At 39.0% G+C, this 23648-nt stretch overlaps 1 protein-coding gene across 8 annotated transcripts in view; it reads right to left on the bottom strand.

Moving 5' to 3' along the window:
• Window positions 1-23648, bottom strand: part of tlk2 (tousled-like kinase 2) — a 107945-nt gene that overhangs the window by 21351 nt on the left and 62946 nt on the right. For all 8 annotated transcript variants that reach the window (XR_011347085.1, XR_011347086.1, XM_069905074.1 and 5 more), the window contains exons 10-18: window positions 21276-21412; window positions 15995-16147; window positions 12693-12759; window positions 11349-11446; window positions 10607-10688; window positions 9877-9968; window positions 5768-5857; window positions 4444-4613; window positions 1021-1159 (exon numbers count right to left, since the gene is read on the bottom strand). Coding sequence is in view for 6 of the 8 variants with exons in the window: in XM_069905074.1 (XP_069761175.1) it covers window positions 1021-1159; window positions 4444-4613; window positions 5768-5857; window positions 9877-9968; window positions 10607-10688; window positions 11349-11446; window positions 12693-12759; window positions 15995-16147; window positions 21276-21412 (1028 nt within the window). In the remaining 2 variants the exon portion in view is untranslated. The remainder of the gene's footprint in view (window positions 1-1020; window positions 1160-4443; window positions 4614-5767; window positions 5858-9876; window positions 9969-10606; window positions 10689-11348; window positions 11447-12692; window positions 12760-15994; window positions 16148-21275; window positions 21413-23648) is intronic.

The following is a 23648-nucleotide window of genomic DNA, read 5'->3' as shown; positions in this document are numbered from 1 at the left end:
ACAGTTCATTCTCTTTGTTTTAAGGAATAGGTTTCCATCAAAATTCAAATACATAAAATTATGTAAAATGGTGGCAGAATAACCTTAATGCTTTTAATCAACCTCAAGTCCTCAAGGAAGGGCTCAGGTTTGAAACGCCAGTAATATATCTTTACCTCTGATGGACACTGTGAGACCAGCTGAGTTCCTCAGCACTTCTGCTTTTTTACAGCATCTGCAGACTTTGGAGTTTTACTTTAGACAACTTTAAGGACAAATAAGCATCATCTACGTACAGCCATTTGCTTAAGTGCATGGAGGCAATCACTGCCAATGCTCAGGTAACACAAGTCTAAAACTGGACACCACGTTGTGAAAAGTGTCATGAACAATTCAAGTAGAAAAGGCAACAAAAATATTTTCTGTTAAATATCTAACAGCATTTATTGCTGAACTCCAGGATGTAAGGTACATCCCTCGAGTTTGTTCAGGAGGTACTTCTCTGAAGTACACCATGAACAAATAGCTGAAGTTGTATTAAGTTTTGAGGTTGGTGTTTCCGAAGCTTCTTTGTACAAGTGCTTAGGGAACACCTGCTCAGCACCAAGTGATCACAAAATTCAAACGCAAAGAGTATCCAAGCCCAAGCTGATTGGTGTGTTCCACTTCGAAACTTAGTATGGACGAAATGTCCATTCGATACCCAACCAAGACAAATGAATCATTTACATGCTTATCAAGTTTTTAAAAAAAAATGTAAAATAGGTCAACATGTGGACACTTAATTTTGAGAATTTAGTTTGCTTCCTTCAGGCTTCCACTTGCCATTGCACCAACATACAGCTTGCTGATCTCAGTGTTCATGCTGGTACAGAGAAAATCCAGATAGCGTATGCAAGCTAGATGTAGGATGGCTGCAAAGCTCAAAGAGAGAAGAAAAAAAAAAATCACATGCAATTTAGATTGGATTTCAGTGTAATCGGCTGCATCAGCCGCAAATGCCGGAGTTTATATGAAGGGGCAGGCACTATGATATCTCACCAGTATGTGCCTGCTCCCTGTGACGTGAGCTCCATCCCATCCACCGAATTGTAGCTGTCATCATCCATGATTTTAGATAATCCAAAATCAGTAATTTTTATTTCTCCACATGCTGTCCCATTCACCAGCAGAATATTACCTGTGAAAACAAAATCCCACATGATCAACAATTGTTTCCACTTTGTAATAATATCACAGCAATGGCTGCTGGGTCACGCAAATGCAACATACTTTTTGCACTGTATATTGAGTACATCTGATTAAAAATGTGTTTTGAAACTTATCCATGTGCTTCTACACCCTATTTTATTAACTCCCCTCATCATTCCAACCACCAGCCTATTCTTTTATGAATGCTGGAATGAAATTGTTCCAGTTGAATCCTTCATTCTTCGCCAAACCTTTACATTCATTTACCTTGGACACTGTGGGGTACAAAATACAAACAGAAGAAATAAAGGCAGAAGTCGGCTGTATCTCCCATCAAACCTGCTCTGGCTGGGGACTCAGCTCTACCTAGTTGGCTGTTCCACACAAATCTCAATTCCACAATTACTGTATCCAAAAATCTACCTAGCTGTTTCTTCAATATATTAAATGAGACCATCTCTGCTGTTTCCTTAGACGGAGAATTTTACAAATCCACTGATCTCTGGGAGCAGCAGTTCCTCCTCACCAATCTCGAGGCTATGTCGCCTAGTTCTAATCTTGCCTCCTTGTGTAGGTAATCTCCCTGCCTCGATCTCATCTTGCAATTTTCAGTTTTTCAATAAGATCTGCCCCCTCATGCTTCTAAACTCCAGTGACCATAGTACCTACCAGGCTACTCAATCTCTCCTCATTCGTACCTACCAGGCTACTCAATCTCTCCTCATTCGTACCTACCAGGCTACTCAATCTCTCCTCATTCGTACCTACCAGGCTACTCAATCTCTCCTCATTAGTACCTACCAGGCTACTCAATCTCTCCTCATTAGTACCTACCAGGCTACTCAATCTCTCCTCATTAGTACCTACCAGGCTACTCAATCTCTCCTCATTAGTACCCACCAGGCTACTCAATCTCTCCTCATTCGTACCTACCAGGCTACTCAATCTCTCCTCATTCGTACCTACCAGGCTACTCAATCTCTCCTCATTCGTACCTAGCAGGCTACTCAATCTCTCCTCATTAGTACCTACCAGGCTACTCAATCTCTCCTCATTCGTACCTACCAGGCTACTCAATCTCTCCTCATTAGTACCTACCAGGCTACTCAATCTCTCCTCATTCGTACCTACCAGGCTACTCAATCTCTCCTCATTCGTACCTACCAGGCTACTCAATCTCTCCTCATTCGTACCTACCAGGCTACTCAATCTCTCCTCATTCGTACCTACCAGGCTACTCAATCTCTCCTCATTCGTACCTACCAGGCTACTCAATCTCTCCTCACTCGTACCTACCAGGCTACTCAATCTCTCCTCATTAGTACCTACCAGGCTACTCAATCTCTCCTCATTAGTACCTACCAGGCTACTCAATCTCTCCTCATTAGTACCTACCAGGCTACTCAATCTCTCCTCATTAGTACCTACCAGGCTACTCAATCTCTCCTCATTAGTACCTACCAGGCTACTCAATCTCTCCTCATTAGTACCTACCAGGCTACTCAATCTCTCCTCATTAGTACCTACCAGGCTACTCAATCTCTCCTCATTAGTACCTACCAGGCTACTCAATCTCTCCTCATTAGTACCCACCAGGCTACTCAATCTCTCCTCATTAGTACCCACCAGGCTACTCAATCTCTCCTCATTAGTACCCACCAGGCTACTCAATCTCTCCTCATTAGTACCCACCAGGCTATTCAATCTCTCCTCATTCGTACCTACCAGGCTACTCAATCTTTCCTCATTCGTACCTACCAGGCTACTCAATCTCTCCTCATTCGTACCTACCAGGACTCAATCTCTCCTCATTAGTACCTACCAGGCTACTCAATCTCTCCTCATTAGTACCTACCAGGCTACTCAATCTCTCCTCATTAGTACCCACCAGGCTACTCAATCTCTCCTCATTAGTACCTACCAGGCTACTCAATCTCTCCTCATTCGTATCTACCAGGCTACTCAATCTCTCCTCATTAGTACCTACCAGGCTACTCAATCTCTCCTCATTAGTACTTACCAGGCTACTCAATCTCTCCTCATTAGTACCCACCAGGCTACTCAATCTCTCCTCATTAGTACCCACCAGGCTACTCAATCTCTCCTCATTCGTACCTACCAGGCTACTCAATCTCTCCTCATTCGTACCTACCAGGCTACTCAATCTCTCCTCATTCGTACCTACCAGGCTACTCAATCTCTCCTCATTCGTACCTACCAGGACTCAATCTCTCCTCATTCGTACCTACCAGGCTACTCAATCTCTCCTCATTAGTACCTACCAGGCTACTCAATCTCTCCTCATTAGTACCTACCAGGATACTCAATCTCTCCTCATTAGTACCTACCAGGCTACTCAATCTCTCCTCATTCGTACCCACCAGGCTACTCAATCTCTCCTCATTCGTACCCACCAGGCTACTCAATCTCTCCTCATTCGTACCCACCAGGCTACTCAATCTCTCCTCATTAGTACCCACCAGGCTACTCAATCTCTCCTCATTTGCTTTTATTTGCACCATCAACTCCTCTTCACCACATTCTAAACCAGTTTATCCTTTTCTAACCAAGGAGACCAGAATGGCATACAGGTATGGCCTCACCAGTACAGTTGTAGTAGAACCTCCCTGCTCTGGACTTCAGTCCCTCTACCAATGAAAGCCTTGATTACCTGCTGCATCTGCAAATCAACTTTTGGTGATTCATTTACAAGCACTCTCAGGACTCTCTGTACGACTCCATGCCGCAACTTTTCACCATTTAAATAATAGGCCAATCTCCTATTTTTCCTTCCATCGTGAATGACCTCACATATACGGGCATTGTATTGCACCTGCTAATCCCTTGTCCACTCACTCAACTCATCTACATATTATGTCCTTTACACAACTTGGTTTTCCACTCAATTTAGCGTAATCAGCGTACCTAGATACATCGCACTTGGTTTCCTTAAAAGTTATTAATGTATATTGTAGATAGAAGTGTTTCATTTGTCAAATATAACTCAATATTATGTTGCGAATCATATTGGTAAGGAATCTGAAAAGAGTAATTATATTCTATATTTATCTTTGTAAAAAGTGTATATTTTTCCCCAATGCTTATTTCAATAGAATTAGAAACCTTATAGAAATATTTAATTGCTGCAATATTCTCATTTAAAATGAACTAACCAACTTTAAAGTATCTGGACTAAACAGTGTACAAAGCTAATGTCCCCCAGTCTCACACTGATGCCAATTACCAATATTAACCTTCAACAGATATGCATACCTGGCTTGAGGTCATAGTGGATAATGGGGGGCTTGATCTCGTTCAGATATTTCAGAGCGTTGACCACCTGCATGATAATGGAGCGGCCTTCTTTTTCAGACATCAACTTGTGCTGTTTTAGGTAAAAATCTAGGTCGTTGCCTTCACAGTACTCTAAAACAGTACAAAATCTGAGGAATAAAGGTCAGAATGTTAGTTCACATTTTTTTCTTTTTAAACAGATTAAAAAGATTTATTTGCATCTTCATCTGCTTTTCCCCCCCCCATTTGGAATCAGATCGATCACGTTATCTATAGAAGACAAAGCACATCAGTTGGCGTGGGCAGTCATGATAAATTCTCCATCTTTTCCCATATCCATGAACCTGATTTTATCCAATTGCTTATACTCCTGTGTAACCAGAGAGAGATATACTGTGACAAAGCAAAAAAACCATGCCTCTGGTATTGAATGAATTAAACATTAAAGAATCTGAATAATGCTCAACTTAAACATGCAAGCAAACAGCACAGTGACAGAATTTCATGATCATAATTTTCAATTAGTTTTCTCTCTCCTCTCATGAGCTTTGTTTCTCAGCTGGGATGAATGATTGATGCCTAATTTGGTGATCTTCAAAACATCTCTGGGGAGCGAGAAACATCAACCCTCAGCATGACTGGGAAGCCACGTCTATCAAGACCGAACATCTTGCTGTTTGGCTGTTGGAGGGGCAATGCAAATTTTTCTCGTGCAAAATTAGACTGCCCTAATGCATTTAAGCAGAAACTGATTCAACAAAAATTGTGCGTCGACACACTGATATTTAAAATTTAATTACCTTGCTGTTTTGCTCTCCTGTGTTAAAAAAAATAACTGTGCTCAATCTAAACTAGGTTTCCAAAGCTTATATCAAGGTTGGCGCGGTTAGCGCTACACTGTTGCGTCACCAGCGATCAGGACAAGGGTATGAATGCTGTGCTGTCTATAAAGTGAGTGGATCAGAGGGAATTCATTTCATTAAAAAGTACAAGTCTATTCCTGCACACTTCCAGTAAATGACATCAATCAGACAACCCGACAGGGGAACTATTTGTCTTTTGTCCAATAAAAGGACAACATTGCATAAATTTGGCATGGTTATTGTCTCGGTGGAAGGGGTAATTCTGGGGAGGTAATTCTGAACAAAACTACTGTCAGAAGCATTAAATGTACTGCTTTCTTGAAATGTGGTTCAAGCAAGAGATTAAGTACATGGGAACACCAAGTCAATTTTAACCAAATACAATCTTGCCAACTGCAGCCATTCTGATAAACTGAATATAAACAAAGAGAGAAACTTACGAGTCTGTATCTAATGAGAAATAATCGTAGAGTCGAACTATTCTGGGATGATCCAATTCTTTATGAATCCTATATTCTCTGCAAGCATGTCTGTAAACAGAATCAGCAATATAAAACCATATGCAACTGGCTCAGACGATTTAGTTCAACAATGAATTTTTCCAGAAATGTATATTTAGGAGGCCTTGTATATCAAGAAACAGAAAAAGCTCTACAGTTTCATCCTTCTATATGCTGCTCTAATGGACCCATAAAGATAACAATTAAACACAAGAGAAATTTTAGACCAATAAAATAAATAATGAAAACTGCACAGGTTTAACATTGTTTAGATTTAATTTACAGGGATAATTGCAATGATTAATCAGCTTAACTTTTAAAGAGTTGAGAGAGCAAATAGTTAATATACCGAAAAGAAATATCAGCTTGTGAAAATTAATTTGACAAAATTCTGATGTAACTGAAGATGCACGTCTGTGACAAACATTCATCTAAGGATACACTATATAAAGAGACTTAGAATTCATAAACACTCTAGACTCTAAATAGCAATGGCATTTAGACCAAGGAATGTTCAACATGTTCTTTCAACCTGGTTTGGAAAATCTTGTGCAAGAATCCCTGCAATAATTTCAATATACACAATTAGAGGTGGGGTTCTTTTCAATTTATAGATTGTCGTTTAAACAAATTATTGCTAAAAAAAATTACAGACGAGAAGACCCAATTGAATGGGGGTGAGCATGCCATTGGACTATGAAGGGCTCTGAGGCTAAAGAACATACCACCGACAGGCTGTTGGCAACTCAAGGCGAGGAATCCACACAGGCTGTGGGGGACTGTGGTTGAGGGACTCACATCAGGCTGGAGATTGTCTGAAGGAGTGCAAGGTATTTGAACCAGGATGAGAGAGGGTGCTATGGGCTTCCTGATTGAGTTGGAGGTTCAGATCTAGAGCTCAGGTTACTGATGGTTTGAACTGAAGGCTGTGTGGCTGCAGGAGCGCTGGTGGCAAATCCATGGGCACTCAGTGACTCTGGGGGTGGGGGGGGGGCTCTCTTTTGCTTTCCTTTTCTGATTAAGGGGCACTAGGCAATTTCTGCAGATAGGAAATCTAAATAGGCTAAATGAAATTTTGTGTGGTATCACATTTTCTGTTTTATTACATGACAATAAAATAATCTTGATAAATGCCAATTTCAGGGCAGATCAAGGAGTGACAAATTTCTGATTTTCTTTTAAAATGGGAGAGGACAAATTGCCACAACTAAGCAACAATGCACAGAAAATGAAGAACATGTTCCTCCACCATTTTGTTAATAATGACTATTATTGGATGCAGAATTAAAATATCTCCTTAATCAGAAATTGAATGCAAGGAGCAGACATACACTAAGATAGATAGTAAAATCCCCGTTATCCAGAATTCAATCAATAGGCAAAGAAAAATCGCAGATTAAAAAAAATTGCAGATAATAAATGTGAAAGTTTAAAATTGGTGCCCCTGGTGGTCAGTTTCCCAACCACACAACATGCAATCTCAAGCTGGAAAATTCATTATTCTGGCATCTACCAATCCTTATTGGTGCTGGATATTGGGGGTTTCTGGAAACCAGCAGTTAATTACAGGTGACCTCTAGATTGGAGGAAATGGGAGGAGGGGGTTGTGTTTCTAGGAAGTTTCATTATGATTTTCTGATTTACTCCATCTTTCCCCAAAAATTTTGAGAGAGCAAATCTCTACAATGTTTGATTTCTGAATTCAGTAAAAGGGCTCTCCAAATAGCCATAACACATGGGTTCCCGGTATCAAAAACATCTTCCATTTTTGAGAATCAGTCAGTGGAGTTAGAATGTTAAAAGCACAAATTTCTTTCTAAGCAACACAATTATTTTGTTTTGAACAAAGAACATCCCCTCTGAAATCTATCCAAAATCTGGTTCGCTCCCATACATCAATGGGAGGAATTTTTCAAAGGTGGGGGGGTGGGATCATGGTTAGCTGCAGCACCAGTGACAAGGGTTCAAATCCCACGCTCTCTGTAAGGAGCTTGTACATTCTCCCCGTGTCCGCATGGGTTTCCTCTGGGTGCCCTGGATTCGTCCCACCTTCAAAACATACCGGGAGTTGTAGGTCATTGGGCTGCATGTTCTCATGGTCCAAAAGGGCCCTATTACCATGCTGCCTGTCTGAATTATTTTTAAGCAAGTGCTTCACTGGACTAGGAAAATCCTGAGGCTTGAAAGTAACTATTGCTCTCTCTTTTAATTAGGGGAGTCGGAGGAGAGCAAAGTGCGTAGCACTGAGCAATTTCGTGGTTGCATCACAAGCAACTTAATTTTAACTGGTTATAATACAAACATAGCCATGCAGAAGCTGCAATAAAGAATCAACATTTTTCCCCTGAAAGGTTTTTGAATAATGAACCATAAAGGTTCAAAAATCAGTAAAAGCTTTTAAAGGCAAGTAACGCCCAACAGTAGTTTCAAGGATCTTACTGGCTGTAAATACACAGTGAAGTGAAAGGAGTGTTACTAAAACTGTATAATCTGTAACTTGCATTAAGATGTGCCTTATAATATTTACTCCCCTTCGTTAGTTGCTCAGTTGTCACGCTAGGCTGAGAAGATTGTGGTTTAAGATCCCATTCCAGAAACCTGAGCAGATAATCAGAGATAAGCCAGTGCGGTACCAGAATACTGACACTCCTGTATAATCTGAAGTGATTGTTTCAGATGAGACATTGAAACCCATCTGTCCTCCAGTGAATATAAATGATTCCGTGAAGCTATTGGAAGTAGAGCTTTCCTCAAATATTCTCAGAAATGCTCGGACAATATTCTAAATCAAACTGATGATTGGCTTGTCTAATTTTGCTACACATGGAACTTTTTTGGGAGTCCTTGGAGTAATCGTTTCCAATGACTTGACCTAGACCAACAATATCAACATGAAGGTCAACAAAGTGCATCAATGACTCTACTTAAAAGGCTAAGGTCCCTGAAATTCTACACAGGCACAGTCACAAGTATCCAAGCTGAATGTATCGCAGTCTGGCATGGGAGCTGCTCTTCTCCAGAAGGGAAAAGGCTGCAGAAGATGGTGAAGGCAGCTCAGAACATCACACAAACTTTCCTTTCCATGAACTCCAGCTAGATCTCCAGCATCCTGAGAAAGGTAGCCAACATACCGAAGGATCCATCCCACCCACACTCCCTTCGACCTCCTCCCATTGGGGACGAGGTTCAAGAGTGAAAACACTCATCAACAGGTTGAACGAGTTTCTTCCTGTCAGCCATCAGGTTCCTGAGTGAGCCTCACAACTGTGATCTTATGCTGTCCTTGCTATGTACATATTGATTCTTTTCCTGTACATGTACTCTATTTTTGTAGGCATGTTCGAGTCGACTTGCTGGACTGCTTGTGAAACAAACCCTTCTCATTGCACTAGCTGCAATGTGGCAATAAACTTGAAAGCTTTCTGATGCTGGGTTGGAAAGCGATTTATTTTTGTGATCAACACTCCAGCACAATGGATTCAACAACCATTTGCCTCACATAGAACTGGGGAGATTTCATCATTCAGTTTTAGAATGATCATTAAGACACAGAAGCACAGAAACAGTCCCTTTATCCCATCATGTCCACACTGAACATCAAGCACCCATTTTCACTCATCCCATTTTTTTCTTCCCATCAGATCAACTCACCTTACATTCCATCAATAAATTCTACAGTGGCCAATTAATCTACCAATTTGCACATCTTTGGGATCAAAAGGAGTTAAACAAGAAAATCTACAGAAGCTGGGGTCTAGTCCAGAAACCAATGTGCTGGAGAAAGTCAGCAGGTCAAACAACTCCCATAGGAAGTAAAAGATAACTAATAATTCAGGTGCGAGCCATTTACTTCCTATGGATGTTGTGTGACCTACCGAGTTTCTCGAGCATCGCACATCTTTGGGATCACCAAGCACACCACCAAATAATCTCAAAGACTGCAGTTCTTGGAAAGCACTATTAGAAAAAACCCTGCTGTTTCAACATTTTATCTCGTTTGGACAACATCAGAATTTTGATGTATACTCAGGTAGAAACCTTGCCCTTACTTGTGGTAATTCTCTTTCTTTTCCTCCCTCCAGGTTTTATTCAACTGATGAATTTTTACCGCTACGTATCTCTGTTCTTGCAAATCGAATGCCTACAGAAAAGGTTGAAAACAGAGTTTAAATTTTACCATTAACTAGAAAAACAAAATTACATCAATGACTCAGTACACAAGGCATTTTAAAAGTTTCGTCACATCGAAAATACACATGCCTATGCCATGACTTTTTATTAGGACTCAGCTCTTAGAGCTTGTGTGGTACAAATTTCATTTGCCCTTCCAGAATACAAAATTCTCTTACACAACCCCATAGTTTAAGCCCAGTTCCTTGGTTTCAGCTACCCGCTCTGCAATTCTTCAGTTACTGATCACCTTGTGCACAGATGTTTATCTGATCCCTGCTGGACCTGCTGTAAACAACCTGGATCATATGCCCGCTTCCTATTTCCTTGGCACATACGGCAATGAACTTAAACCTCCATCTATTTTTGGACAGTTTGTTGATTTCCAGTAAGGCACTTTGAAGTTAGCGAGGTTCACAGCAGAATCTCCAGTGTATAGATTAGTGGTCCCCCCCCCCCACCACTCACATACCACCTTAAGTAATCCCTCACTAACCACAGAGCACCTATAGCATAGGATGCCAAATGACATCCCATATTTGCTGCGTATTTTCCTGAAACCTTGTACACACCAGTATGCATTTTCTCATAACTATTTGTGGAACATACCTTGTAAACTTCACTAAAGCCTCCTCTTCCCAAAAGGTGCAGTAGCAAATATCTGTCATTTAACGTGGGGTGGTCCTTAAATCTACAAAATAAGAACATTTTCAGAGATTTATTCCACAGATATTTGTCATTGAACTACGATGAATAATTTTTTTTATATATATATATATATATATATATGGTAGGACAAATGTGCATTCAGCAAGCCTGATGATTTGGTGATTCTGCAGTTCATGAACTTGGATCTTGGGTTCATCAACAGGACATCATGGTTCTACCATCTGACAATGGCACCAAGCATCAAATTCTCAGAATATATTCCGAGGCTGAGAGTCATTTCAAAAACCCCCAACAGAACCATGATTGACTGTCAGTTGGTTACGTTCTCTGACATTCATATCTCGCGTGGAATTTAACTGCACAGTAAACGTTTACAGAAGGTGTCTCATCATTTCATGTGTGGAGAGGGTGCAGTACTGAAAAAAATCACCAGCTTCTAAGATGCCAACAGTTACTTTCAAATCTCAGAGTGGATGCTCCCACTTGGTCAATCCCACATAAAATGAGCAAATTTGAGAGGATGGCATTTTAATTGCTTTACTCATTAAAAAAAAAAGAAATGTAGATCTGGCAAAATGCCATTCAAATTTTTAAGCAGTTCAGTGGAGAACCTGCAGTTCTCTTCTCACAAAATGAGAAAGTTGTACTTGACACAAAGGCCTGATAAACACTAGTAACTTACTGTGAATTATCTTCATTATGTATCCTCTTCAGCTCCCTTATGTGTAAATTGCGTACTCTTTCTAATCGCTCTAGTTCTGCCTGGATCTCTGCCTCTTCCTGCAGGTAAGAGCAATTCAGCACATGGTAAAGAAAGTTTAAAGCAAACAATTCAACATCTTCTGTCCATTGAAAACTGTAAAAGGCGTCAATATTTAAAAGCAACAACAGCACCCAAAAGGTAAAAGAGTTAAAAATAATCTTACAACGCCATGAAAGAAAACCATCAAGGAGAGTCAGACACAATTGAAAGTTTTAATGGCTGACAGTCAAGGTCTCCTTCAGAATGATTGCTCCATTTGTAACTATATTCAAGAGTGGGATGAAGAGATTTTAGGGTAACAAAAGAATCAAGGGGTTTGGGGATAATGCAGAAAAGTGAATTGTTGCAGAGGTTTAGTTGATCTTTCTCAATGGTGAAGCCTAGTGTTAATTTGTGAGTACCCTGCTCAGAGTAAATTTAGCAAATGGTTTAATTACACGTAAACGTTAAGGCTGAAAAGATCCACCTGTCCTACAAGCCTCCCTCAGAGTATGGAGAATGTCTATTACCAAAGTTTAAGATGAAAGAAATTAAAATTTTTAAATTTAGACATTCAGCACGGTAACATGCCCTTTTGGCGCATGAACCTATACCACTTACACCCAATTGAACTACACCTCCTGTACATTTTTGAATGTGGGTGGTGGGGAGAGGAAACCAGAGTGCCTTGGGGAAACCCACGCAGATACAGAACATACAAACTCCTTACAGACAGTGTGGGATTTGTACCCGGATCGCTGGCACTCTAACAGCGTTGCACTAACCATGCTGTCCTGAAAGGACTGAGTCAAATAGGCCTCCTTACTCAATTGCCTGGACCCTGCCCTTTGATGTCAATATTAACTCTCCAACACTGGTAGCAATGTTGGAGTTTTCAGGTGCTTTGGAAAGTGTATGTGGACCGGGATTTTGTCCATTACCCTCATATAGGCTTAAGAACAAGTCGTATTGTCAATTTGAATAAATTTATACTCCAGCAAAAGTTTGCATTTTTAGTACAGAAAGAGAGTGAGGGATTGCAATTCTCTTCAGAGTAAAAACTGGTTATGAAGCAAAATGCTGCAGTGGCTGGAAATCCTAAAATAAAACAGAAAATAGTCATCAGTCAAGCAGCATCTGTGGAGACAGAAACAATGTTAACGACAAAAGGTCATTGACCCAAGACATTAACCTTGTTTGTCTATCTGCAAATAACTGTCCGAATCTAACATAGAAGCAGAGATTCCCTTATATATCCCGGCGCAGGACAATGGCTAAACAAACCTTTTTTAAATGTCCTAATCTTAGCTTGAAGATTTCTTCTTGTTCATGATATTCTGCTAAAGTTAACCTGCAGAAAGAAAACAAACCGACGATCATATTTCTGCAAATATTAACTAGGCACAACCTTGAGGCTCTCGAATTGAATGTATAATTCATCTTCTTGCTCAAGGTTTAAAAGCATTCAGAGGTATCCATTTCATGATCTTCAGTTTTAGTGACACACATTGCAACTTAGTCATGGATCCATTAAAAATAAACTAACAGATGGAATATCTTAATTAAAGGACTCAGGAGTTGCTAGAATAGCAGTTATTGCAAATGGGGAAAAAATACTTAATCCCAAGTAATAAAATGACATCCATCATTTCACAAATGAATCAAACCAATTCCTTACAATGTCGTTCCAAATAAATAATTTTATTTCAACCTGCAGCTTCTGTACTTCCTTGACATCTAAAAAAACACAAATTTAAACAAACAAACAAGGAGAAAATGATGTTATTTTTGGTAAACAAATAGCCTTTGGCATTGCTTGGAAAACCAAGCCAAACAAAAAAATCATCGCACTGCATGGCATTCTGCGATTCACAGTGGCACATCACAATGTGGATGAAGAGGCTGGAGGGATGGTATGCGAGGATGAGGGGAACCCTGAACTTGTGGCTTCTTTGGTTGGGGGAGTGGAAATTGGATAAGGGCAGATGTGCGGGAAATGGAGATGCAGGTGAGAGCTGCATTTATGGCGGCAGAGGGCAAGCCTCGTTTACTGAAGTACATCTCAGATATCCTGGAATGGACATTTAAGATTCCTTCTCCCACTGGCATTCACCCATCACCTTTAGCCCTGTGCTCCAACCCCTCACCCCCTTCTTATTTGGATGTTCCCCAATCTATAGCATTCCTGATAAAGGGCTGAACACTGGAATGTTGGCTGCCTGCTGGTTTCCATTGATGGTGCATGACCTGCTGAGTTTCTCTCAAATGTTTGTCAATGTGCATTGGCAAGAATTCTTTCAATTATTCTTCTTTGCAATTAAATGATTCCATATTTCAACAAAATTTATATTTTTTCATTTTAATGATACAACACGGTAGAAGGCCCTTCTGGCCCAGGGGAGTCACGCCACCCAATTCACCTCTCCACCCTGTGTGTTTTGGAGGATGGGATGAAACCAGAGCAAACCCACGCAGACATGGGTAGAACACACAAACTCCTTCTACACAGCGCTATATTCAAATCCCAACTGATAGTTCTGTAATAACGTTGCACTAACTAACTGCTACGCTAACTGAATGTAGAACATTTACTGCCATAAAAACATGTCTCATAGCATCAAAGCTTTTGACAGTGGTGTAATACAATATACAGTAAATTTTCTCTAAAGGCTGATGTCTGCCAACTAGAATTGGATTCTACTCAATTTGGGAGTGTGCAACTTTTCACTTTCTATAAACATCTAGGTAAACATTCTGGTATGCCACCAGAAAAACCCTGGAAAATTTCTACAGATGTGTGGTGGAAAGTATGCTGAATGGCTGCATCAAGGTCTGGTAATGGGGACACCAATACCCAAGTGAGAAGGCTTCCAAAAGGTAGTGGACACAGCCCAGGACATTACAGTCAAAATCTTCCCCACTATCAAGAACACCTACAGGATACACTGCTGTTGGAGAGCAGCAGCATTCATCAAGGACCCAGCACACCACCAGGTTCAGGAACAGCTGCTGCCCTTCCACCATCAGATTCATTAACAGTAAATTCAGTTAGGGTCTTGTCTAAGGACTCTTACTTGTGCACTTTATTAATTTTTTATTCTCCCTGTATTACATATTGTTTACGTTCATTATGTTTACAATTCTTTATTTGTTTACTTGTATACACTGTGTAGTTTTTTTTTGTACTACCAATAAGTGGTGATTTTGCCTCGCCTGGAGAAAAAAAAGAATCTCAGGGTTATATGTGATGTCATGTATGTACTCTGACAATAAATCGGAAATCTGAAAGCTTCATTCAAATCATACTGAAGAGCCAAAAATTCTCAGTTGACACGACCCAAAGTGACTCATTGCTCATTTGCTGAGGTTACAGTAAACAGGCTGACAATTACATTAAACTTGCTTGAGTGCCTGTGAAGTACCATGGAAGATGCAGAGGTTGTTAAAGACATTTGTATAAATGCAAGTTGATTTATTTTGGTATCATCTTCCAAAAAAGTGTATTCAGGTTTCAGTCACGTATTTCTTCAGTAAAGCAGAGAAATAGAAAAGTTGTAGCTGTTGTTATCTTAGGCAAACATAGCATTGCTGGAGGAACCCGTCAGCCCAGTCAGCATCCGTGGGTAGACATGGTTAATGTTTTGGTCACATTGAGTCTATCAGGATTCTGATTTTTATCAGATTTATTCAGAGTTCTTAAGATAGAGCGCAGACTTTGAATCTTGTTAGGAGCAGGTTCACTATAGCATAATGGAGAAGAGATCAAAACCCTGGTCTATTGAATGTGACAAGCTTGAAACCCATTACAACGGCCATGGAATTTGAATTCAAATAATTAAACAAAGCCTGAATATAAAGAGTGAACCTGGAGTTAGCAGATTGTAGCAAAGAACATCTGTTCCACATAGTCCTGTTTCAAAAAATTCCACCTTTAACGCAACTCCAATCCATCAAGAGGCACTGCACAGAAGTGCTGGTGAAACTCAGCAGGCCACGCAGCATTGGTTACTATTTATTTCCAATGGATGCTGCGTGATCTGTTGAGTTTCACTAGCTCATTTATGGATTGCACTCAACCCCAGCTTCAGATTTTCCTGTTTAAATCCATTAAGATGGTTGATTTTTTTTTAAACTACTCTCTGGAACAGCTTACCAGAACACTTAATTAGGAATGGGCAATAAATGTTGGTCATGCTACTGGTATTATCATCCAATGAAGACAAAAAGGCAAATTAAATTTAAATTTTTCCAAACATTCAGATAGACAGCACAGTAACAGGCCCTTCCATCCCATGAGCCCATCTCCCAAATACCCCAATTAACTTTTGAACCCCATACGTTTTTGAAAGGTGGGAGGAAACCAACACAGACATGGGGAGTATGTACAAACTCCTTACCGATGGAGCCAGATTTGAACCCAGGGCACTGGCGGGTCCTAATAGTGTTGCACAGACCACTTTCCTATTCATGCTGCCCAAATGAAGTTATGCTAACTTTGTAGAAAGTAACTTCAAGGTCGATAAAAATACAAAAGCCTGTACAGCTGAAGTAATTTGAAGAATCAGTTTGCTTGTAACCGGACTCACGTTTCATTTTCTGCTCCATTTGCTTTGCTTTTTCTCGGTTTCTGTTCATTATTTGCAGGTGGCATCTGACACATGGCTGCTGGTTTTCGTTTTGCTAGTAGTTTCCTCTGTCTCTCAATTTCCTCACGCTGGCTATTTATCCGCTCTTGCTGCCTATTCAAAATTACAAAACTTGAAAGGGGTGCACTAAAGCCTGCAAACTCCAGGGGAAAAGAAGAATAGTGGGCGTGAGGTTTACCAAATCTAACCCAACCAACCATGTTAACACAATAGAGTAAAATAGGTACACAAAAACATCTTTATTCACATCAGACACACAGTGCAACAGCAACTTAAAAATACAATCACATATGCAGCATCTATAATGTGGCACTACACAGACTCACTCACCCACTACCGAATAGCCATAAAACTACACACTGCCTTCCCCCTTCTACCCGACCATCCTCCCCATGAACACCTCTCATTACTACCACACATTCTAGTTATCCAGGTCGGTTTGACTTTCTATCCACAATGGTCTTTGAAAATCCACAATATTAAATTAAAAAATGATTTTTTTTTTAAACTTCACAATCTTCAGTTTCATGAACTCAAATAGAGTAGAGAATGAAGTCCGGTTTCTATTTCCTTTAAGCTTTTACTCCTTCAAATGTTCTATAATCCTCGCAGTTTATTTTTCATTAGTTGATTTATTCTTCTTCCATTAACTTAATGCCCAAACACAGGTTTTAATATTCTTCACCTTTCTTATTCAATAATCTGGTTTCTTCCCCATTACAATTGGGGTTTAATTTTTTTCTTTTTTTAAAATTTTTATTGAGGTTTATAATAAGGAACACAAATTGTAAGAAAAAACACAAATTCAAAGCCCCAAACCACTATACAAGGTTGGGGGGGGGGGGGGAAATACTAACGTGTGGGTATCAAGTGACAACAACCTGGAAAAAGTCCAGCATAGCATCGAAGGGTAATGACAACCCTAAAACTTTAGATTATCATAATGGTCCATAAAAGGGCCCATGTCTTTATGAAATTAGTATTTGAATCTTTAATGCCATATCTAATTTTTTTCTAAACTTAAACAAGACATAATATCATTTAACCATTGTGTGTGTGTAGGTGGAGTATTATCTTCTCATTTAATCAAAATTGCACGTCTGGCCATCAACGAAGTAAAAGATAAAATTCAATTTTGAGTTAAGTCAATAAAATGTCAACATCTTGAAATGATCCAAAGAGAGCAATTAAAGGGCAAGGTTCCAATTTAACCTTAAGAATCACTGACAATGTTTGAAAAATACCTTTCCAACATTTTTCTAACTAGGACAAGTCCAAAATATGTGAATCAAAGAAGTCTCAGCGATTTTACATTTGTCACAGGGGGTTTATATCAGAGTAAAAACGAGATAATTTAACTTTAGACACATGTACTCTATGGACCACTTTAAATTGCAATAAGCCATGTCGTGCACAAAGGGAGGGAGTATTAATCAAATAACAAATGGAGTCCCAAACATCATTAGAGAATGAAAGATTCAAAACCGGTTCCCAGTCTCTCTTGATCTTAACTAATGAGACTATTCTTAAATCAAGTCAATTTTTATAAAGAGATAGTGAACCTTTATGAAAAAGCTGTAAATCAAAAAGTAAATCAGTAATATTTGCCTCAGGAATATGTGGAAAATAAGGGTTCTGAGATTGAACAAAATGTCTTATCTGTAAATATCTAAAAAAATGTGATTAGCTAGTTTAATTTAACCAAATTCAATATAATTGGTTGCTTCAAAAGAAGCAAAATTATTTTGAATATAAAAGATATTTAAAACATTTAATGCCCAATCTGTGCCAATCATTAAAAGCTGTCTCCCGCAACGAGGATAAAAAAAAGTGATCAGATATAATAGGACTAGCAAGGGAAAAATTCTGAAATCCTAAAAATATTCTCAAACTATGTTTAAATATCGAAATAACTATGTTAACACAAAGAGGAAGACAAAAAGGACCCTAAAATTGCCAACAAAGAAGTATTCTTTGTAAAATGTAATTCCATTTCAATCTATGAAGGGCAGTCAACCAAATGTAACAAACAAATTAACTTGCAGATAATGACTGCCCAATAATATGATTTAAAATTGGGAAATGCCAATCCACCATTCCTTTTAGCTTTTTGAAGATTAGCTTTATTTAAGTGAGGGCATTTACCCTGCCATATCAAGTAAATCAAAAAGATTTGGGGATGAAAATCGGTACAGATTGAAAAAGGTACAAAAACTGTTTTTAAAACAGATAAAGCCAAAAGAAAAAGCTTTTAAATCAACAGCTGTGACAATATTTTTTATACCTACAGAACTTAGAGTTTGCTTTCAGAGTGTGTGCATGCAATCATCATCCAATTTGACCAATAACAACCATCCTATTTATCTGCTGTTACCAGGCCTATTAACAGTGAAAGGAGCAAGAAGGACAAAAGCGCTGGGTGAAATGGAACACGAAGCTAAATAACATGAAATAAAATTATTTGTGTTAATCGCATTGGCAGTGGCCAGGAAGTGCATTGCGGTGACCTGGAAGTCAGATTCAATTCTTAGTATCGAGCGATGGAACAAGGAAATGCAAAGTTGCGATCCCCTGGAGAAAATAACTTACAATCTGAGAAACAAATACAGCACCTTTCGGAAGATTTGGAAGCCGTACATGCACTACACAGGTGCATGGAAGTGATTGTTCTACCATTCCCTGCTGCGGCTTCTTCTCTCCCGCAGTGACCCCGATCAAGGAAAGTCAAGAATGACTCCCGACCCCGACCCAGAAGCCGTCCATCGAGCCATGATAGTCCCGGTTTCTTTTCTCGTTTCTTTTTATTATTTGTATTCTTTTTAATTTCCTTAATGTTAGTGTTTGTTATCGACAATGTCGTATGAACGAATTGTTTAGTTTTATAGGTATGGGAGGGGGGTGGGCAATGACGCAGGCTTGTATATATATATATATATATATATATATAGTCATAGAAGAAGAGGAGAAAAGGAATACACATACATGTATAGGAGATTGTGAACTGCCATCATTGGCAGGTCACTGTATATGACTACAAGCCTGTATGAAAAATTATAAATAAAATATTCAAAAAAACCATAAAATAAAATTAACATTTTACCAAAAAATTCAAGAGCAAAGCTTAACTAGTCTGCAACTGCTGGTAAAGCTGTGCACGTTTAGAATTTTCTCTCTCATATCATCACACAAAAAGTCCTCGCTCGCCATGTTGGCCATGAATCACCAAGAAGGTGAAGTATTTTAATAACAGAGACTATAACATAACAATTACAGCACGGAAACAGGCCATTAGGCCCTTCTAGTCCGCACCGAACCAAACACCCCTCTCTAGTCCCACCTCCCTGCACAATGCCCATAACCCTCCATCTTCTTCTCATCCATAGACCTGTCCAACCTTTTCTTAAATAATACAATTGACTCCGCCGCCACTATTTCTCCCGGAAGCTCATTCCACACGGCTACCACTCTCTGAGTAAAGAAGTTCCCCCTCATGTTATCTCTAAACCTCTGCCCCTTAATTCTTAACTCATGTCCTCTTGTTTTAATCTTTCCTCCTCTTAACGGAAATAGTCTATCCACATCCACTCTGTCTATCCCTTTCATAATCTTAAATACTTCTATCAAATCCCCTCTCAACCTTCTACGCTCCAAAGAATAAAGACCTAATCTGTCCAATCTCTCCCTGTACTCTAGATGCTTAAACCCAGGTAACATTCTGGTAAACCTTCTCTGCACTCTCTCCACTCTGTTTATATCCTTCCTATAATTAGGTGACCAGAACTGCACACAGAACTCCAAATTAGGCCGCACCAACATCTTATACAATCTCAACATCACCTCCCAACTCCTATATTCCATGCAATGATTGATAAAGGCCAGCATACTAAAAGCCTTCTTCACCACCCTATTCACGTGAGTTTCTACCTTCAGGGAACGATGTACCGTTACTCCTAAATCTTTCTGCTCTTCTGTATTCCTCAATGCTCTCCCATTTACCACGTATGTCCTGTTCTGATTCTTCTTACCAAAATGAGGGACCTCACACATATCAGCATTAAATTCCATCTGCCATTTTTCAGCCCACTTTTCTAAGCAGCCCAAATCCCTCTGCAATCCTTGAAAACCTTCTTCATTATCCACTATTCCACCTATCTTAGTATCGTCTGCATATTTACTAATCCAATTCACCACCCCATCATCTAGATCATTAATGTATATAACGAACAACAATGGGCCCAATACAGATCCTTGAGGCACACCACTGGTCACCGGCCTCCATCCTGACAGACAATTATCCACTACCACTCTCTGGCCTCTCCCTTTCAGCCAATGTTCAATCCATTTGACTATCTCAAAATTTATACCTAAAGACTGCACCTTCCTAACTAACCTTCCATGTGGTACTAACGGCCTCACTAAACCTTAAAACTCACCCCCATCCCAATAAAACCTGAACCAGAAGAAATTAAGCCAAATTATTATTCATGCAGACATCACAGAAATAGCTTTTGATAATTTACTACCATTAACAATCACTTGATCACTTTAGGATCAACTTTGGAATTCGTTTAACTGGTGACCTATCGTGGACAAGGCTACTGTCTATATCTATATACTCTGTCACATGTCAACCTTCTACAGGAGCTCAATCAAGAGCGTCCTGGCCGGCTGCATCACAGTGTGGTACAGTTGCTGCCAAGAAATAGATTTGAGGTCAATCTACAGGACCATTAGAATGGCAGAGAAATCACTGAAATCTCCCTCCCATCAGGATTGTTGTCTGAAAGGGATGTGCAAAATCAATGAGGATCCCTCCCACCCTGCACACAGCATCTTTCCAGTTGGGAAAGAGATAGAGGAGGATCAGAGCCAGCATCACCAGGCTGAGGAACAGCTTCTTCCCACAGGCAGTGAGAATGCTGAATGACCAAAGGAACTGCTCACACTAACCATCCGAGACATGTGTACAAAACAATTTTTAATTATACATATGAAATATTTGTCCTGCATATGTATTATATGTCTGATTGTGTGTCTGCATGTTTTGAGGACTGGAGAACACCGTTTCATTGGGTTGAACTCGTACAATCAGTTGACAATAAACTTGACTTTTGGATCTCCAGTTCACATTGGAAACTACTCCACCAAGTTAGTTAAAATGAATAGTACTGACTTAATTCACATTATTCATTGGTCACAATTCTCACGTGTTAACACTTACTTAATAAGATTCTGAAAGGCGTAACCATCTGTCCACTGCTCAGTGAAGGAGGCTCCATGCCGAACCGTAGTGAAATGTCCTAGTCGCAGTCGGTCCTGCATACTTTTGTCTCGACAGGCAAGCTTCTCTTGTTTCGACTGAGTGGGAACAAATACAAATTAACTAAAATATTAACCATTTAGGGCTCAGTATGAATGACAAAACTGGAAAGACTGATGAACTCAAATCTTGAATACCAGCCAATTATTTTTTTTCCCTCTTCCTTTTCACTCTAAGCCTAACCCCACGGCTTGGTGACCCACTGTGACTAACAACAATCGCTGTTGCTTCTAAAACCATCAGGGACTACAGGAAGCATCTTTGCACAAACAACTTCCTGATTCCCAGCCTCCATTCCAGAGGCACAAGGTAGAATTTTTTTTTTAATTTAAATTTTTTATTTTTCACACTATAAACCATATAGATCAAGATACATACATTTTCCTTCTTAAATATATACAGTGTTTTCTCCCCACCCCCCCTCCTCCCCTCCCTCCCTCCCTCACCTCCCCTCCCATTTATTTAAAGTTCAGAATATAGGATACATTAAACCCGTTAAACAATGTTCTCACTCAATAAAAATAAACAAGAAATTCCACTGAGTCAGTTCTTTTCATTCTCTTCTCCTTCTGTCATTTTAGGTGGTAGATGTCCACGGTAGGTTTTCTCTATTGTGTTTCATGTAAGGCTCCCATATTTGTTCAAATATTGTAATATTATTTCTTAAATTATATGTTATTTTTTCTAATGGAATACATTTATTCATTTCTATATACCATTGTTGTATTCTCAAGTTATCTTCCAATTTCCAGGCTGACATAATACATTTTTTTGCTACAGCTTGGGCTATCCTAACAAATCTTTTTTTGTGCTCCATCCAAGTCGAGTCCAAATTCTTTGTTTTTTATGTTACTTAGGAGGAAGATCTCTGGGTTTTTTGGTATATTGCTTTTTGTGATTTTATTTAATATCTGGTTTAGATCTTCCCAAAATTTTTTCACTTTCTCACATGTCCAAATTGGATGAATTGTTGTTCCCATTTCCTTTTTACAACGAAAACATCTGTCAGATACTGTTGGGTCCCATTTATTTAACTTTTGAGGTGTAATGTATAGCCTGTGTATCCAGTTATATTATGTCATACGTAACCTTGTATTTATTGTATTTCTCATAGTTCCTGAGCATAACTTCTCCCATGTTTCATTCTTTATCTTTATGTTTAGATCTTGTTCCCATTTTTGTTTAGTTTTACCATTTGTTTCCTCATTCTCCTTTTCTTGTAGTTTAATATACATGTTTGTTACAATTTTTTTGATTATCATTGTGTCTGTAATCACATATTCAAAATTACTTCCCTCTGGTAATCTCAGACTGCCTCCCAATTTGTCCTTCAAGTAGGATTTCAGTTGGTAGTATGCCAACATTGTATCGTGAGTTATATTTATCCTTCATTTGTTCAAAGGATAATAATTTATTTCCCGAAAAACAATTTTCTATTCTTTTGATCCCTTTTTTCTCCCATTCTCTAAAGGAAAGGTTATCTATTGTAAAAGGGATTAGCTGATTTTGCGTCAGTATTAGTTTTGGTAGTTGGTAATTTATTTTATTCCTTTCGACATGAATCTTCTTCCAAATATTGAGCAGATGATGTAATACTGGAGAATTCCTACGTTGTACCAATTTTTCATCCCATTTATATAATATGTTCAGGTATCTTCTCCCCTATTTTATCTAGTTCTAATCTAGTCCAATCTGGCTTTTCCCTTGTTTGATAAAAATCTGATAGGTATCTTAATTGTGCAGCTCTATAATAATTTTTAAAGTTTGGCAGTTGTAAGCCTCCTTCTTTATACCATTCTGTTAATTTATCTAGTGCTATCCTTGGTTTCCCCCCTTTCCATTAAAATTTCCTTATTATTTTCTTTACCTCCTTGAAGAATTTCTCTTTCAAGTGTATTGGCAATGCCTGAAATAGGTATTGTATCCTTGGGAAAATGTTCAATTTAATACAATTTATCCTTCCTATTAGTGTTAGTGGTAAGTCTTTCCAATGCTCCAAGTCGTCTTGTAATTTTTTCATTAGTGGATAATAATTGAGTTTAGATGGCTGAGGTTTTTATTTATTTGTATACCTAGGTATTCCATTGCTTGCGTTTGCCATCTGAATGGCGATTCTTTCTTAAATTTTGAGAAATCCGCATTATTCATTGGCATTGCTTCACTTTTATTTGCGTTAATCTTGTACCCCGACACTTCTCCATATTCCTTCAATTTCTTATGTAATTCTTTTATTGATATTTCTGGTTCTGCTAAGTATACTATAACGTCATCTGC

Source organism: Narcine bancroftii, chromosome 12, assembly GCF_036971445.1.
Source record: "Narcine bancroftii isolate sNarBan1 chromosome 12, sNarBan1.hap1, whole genome shotgun sequence".
Taxonomy (NCBI): domain Eukaryota; kingdom Metazoa; phylum Chordata; class Chondrichthyes; order Torpediniformes; family Narcinidae; genus Narcine; species Narcine bancroftii.
Note: the sequence above shows the minus strand (reverse complement) of the source record. Positions and strands in the feature narration are given on the sequence as shown.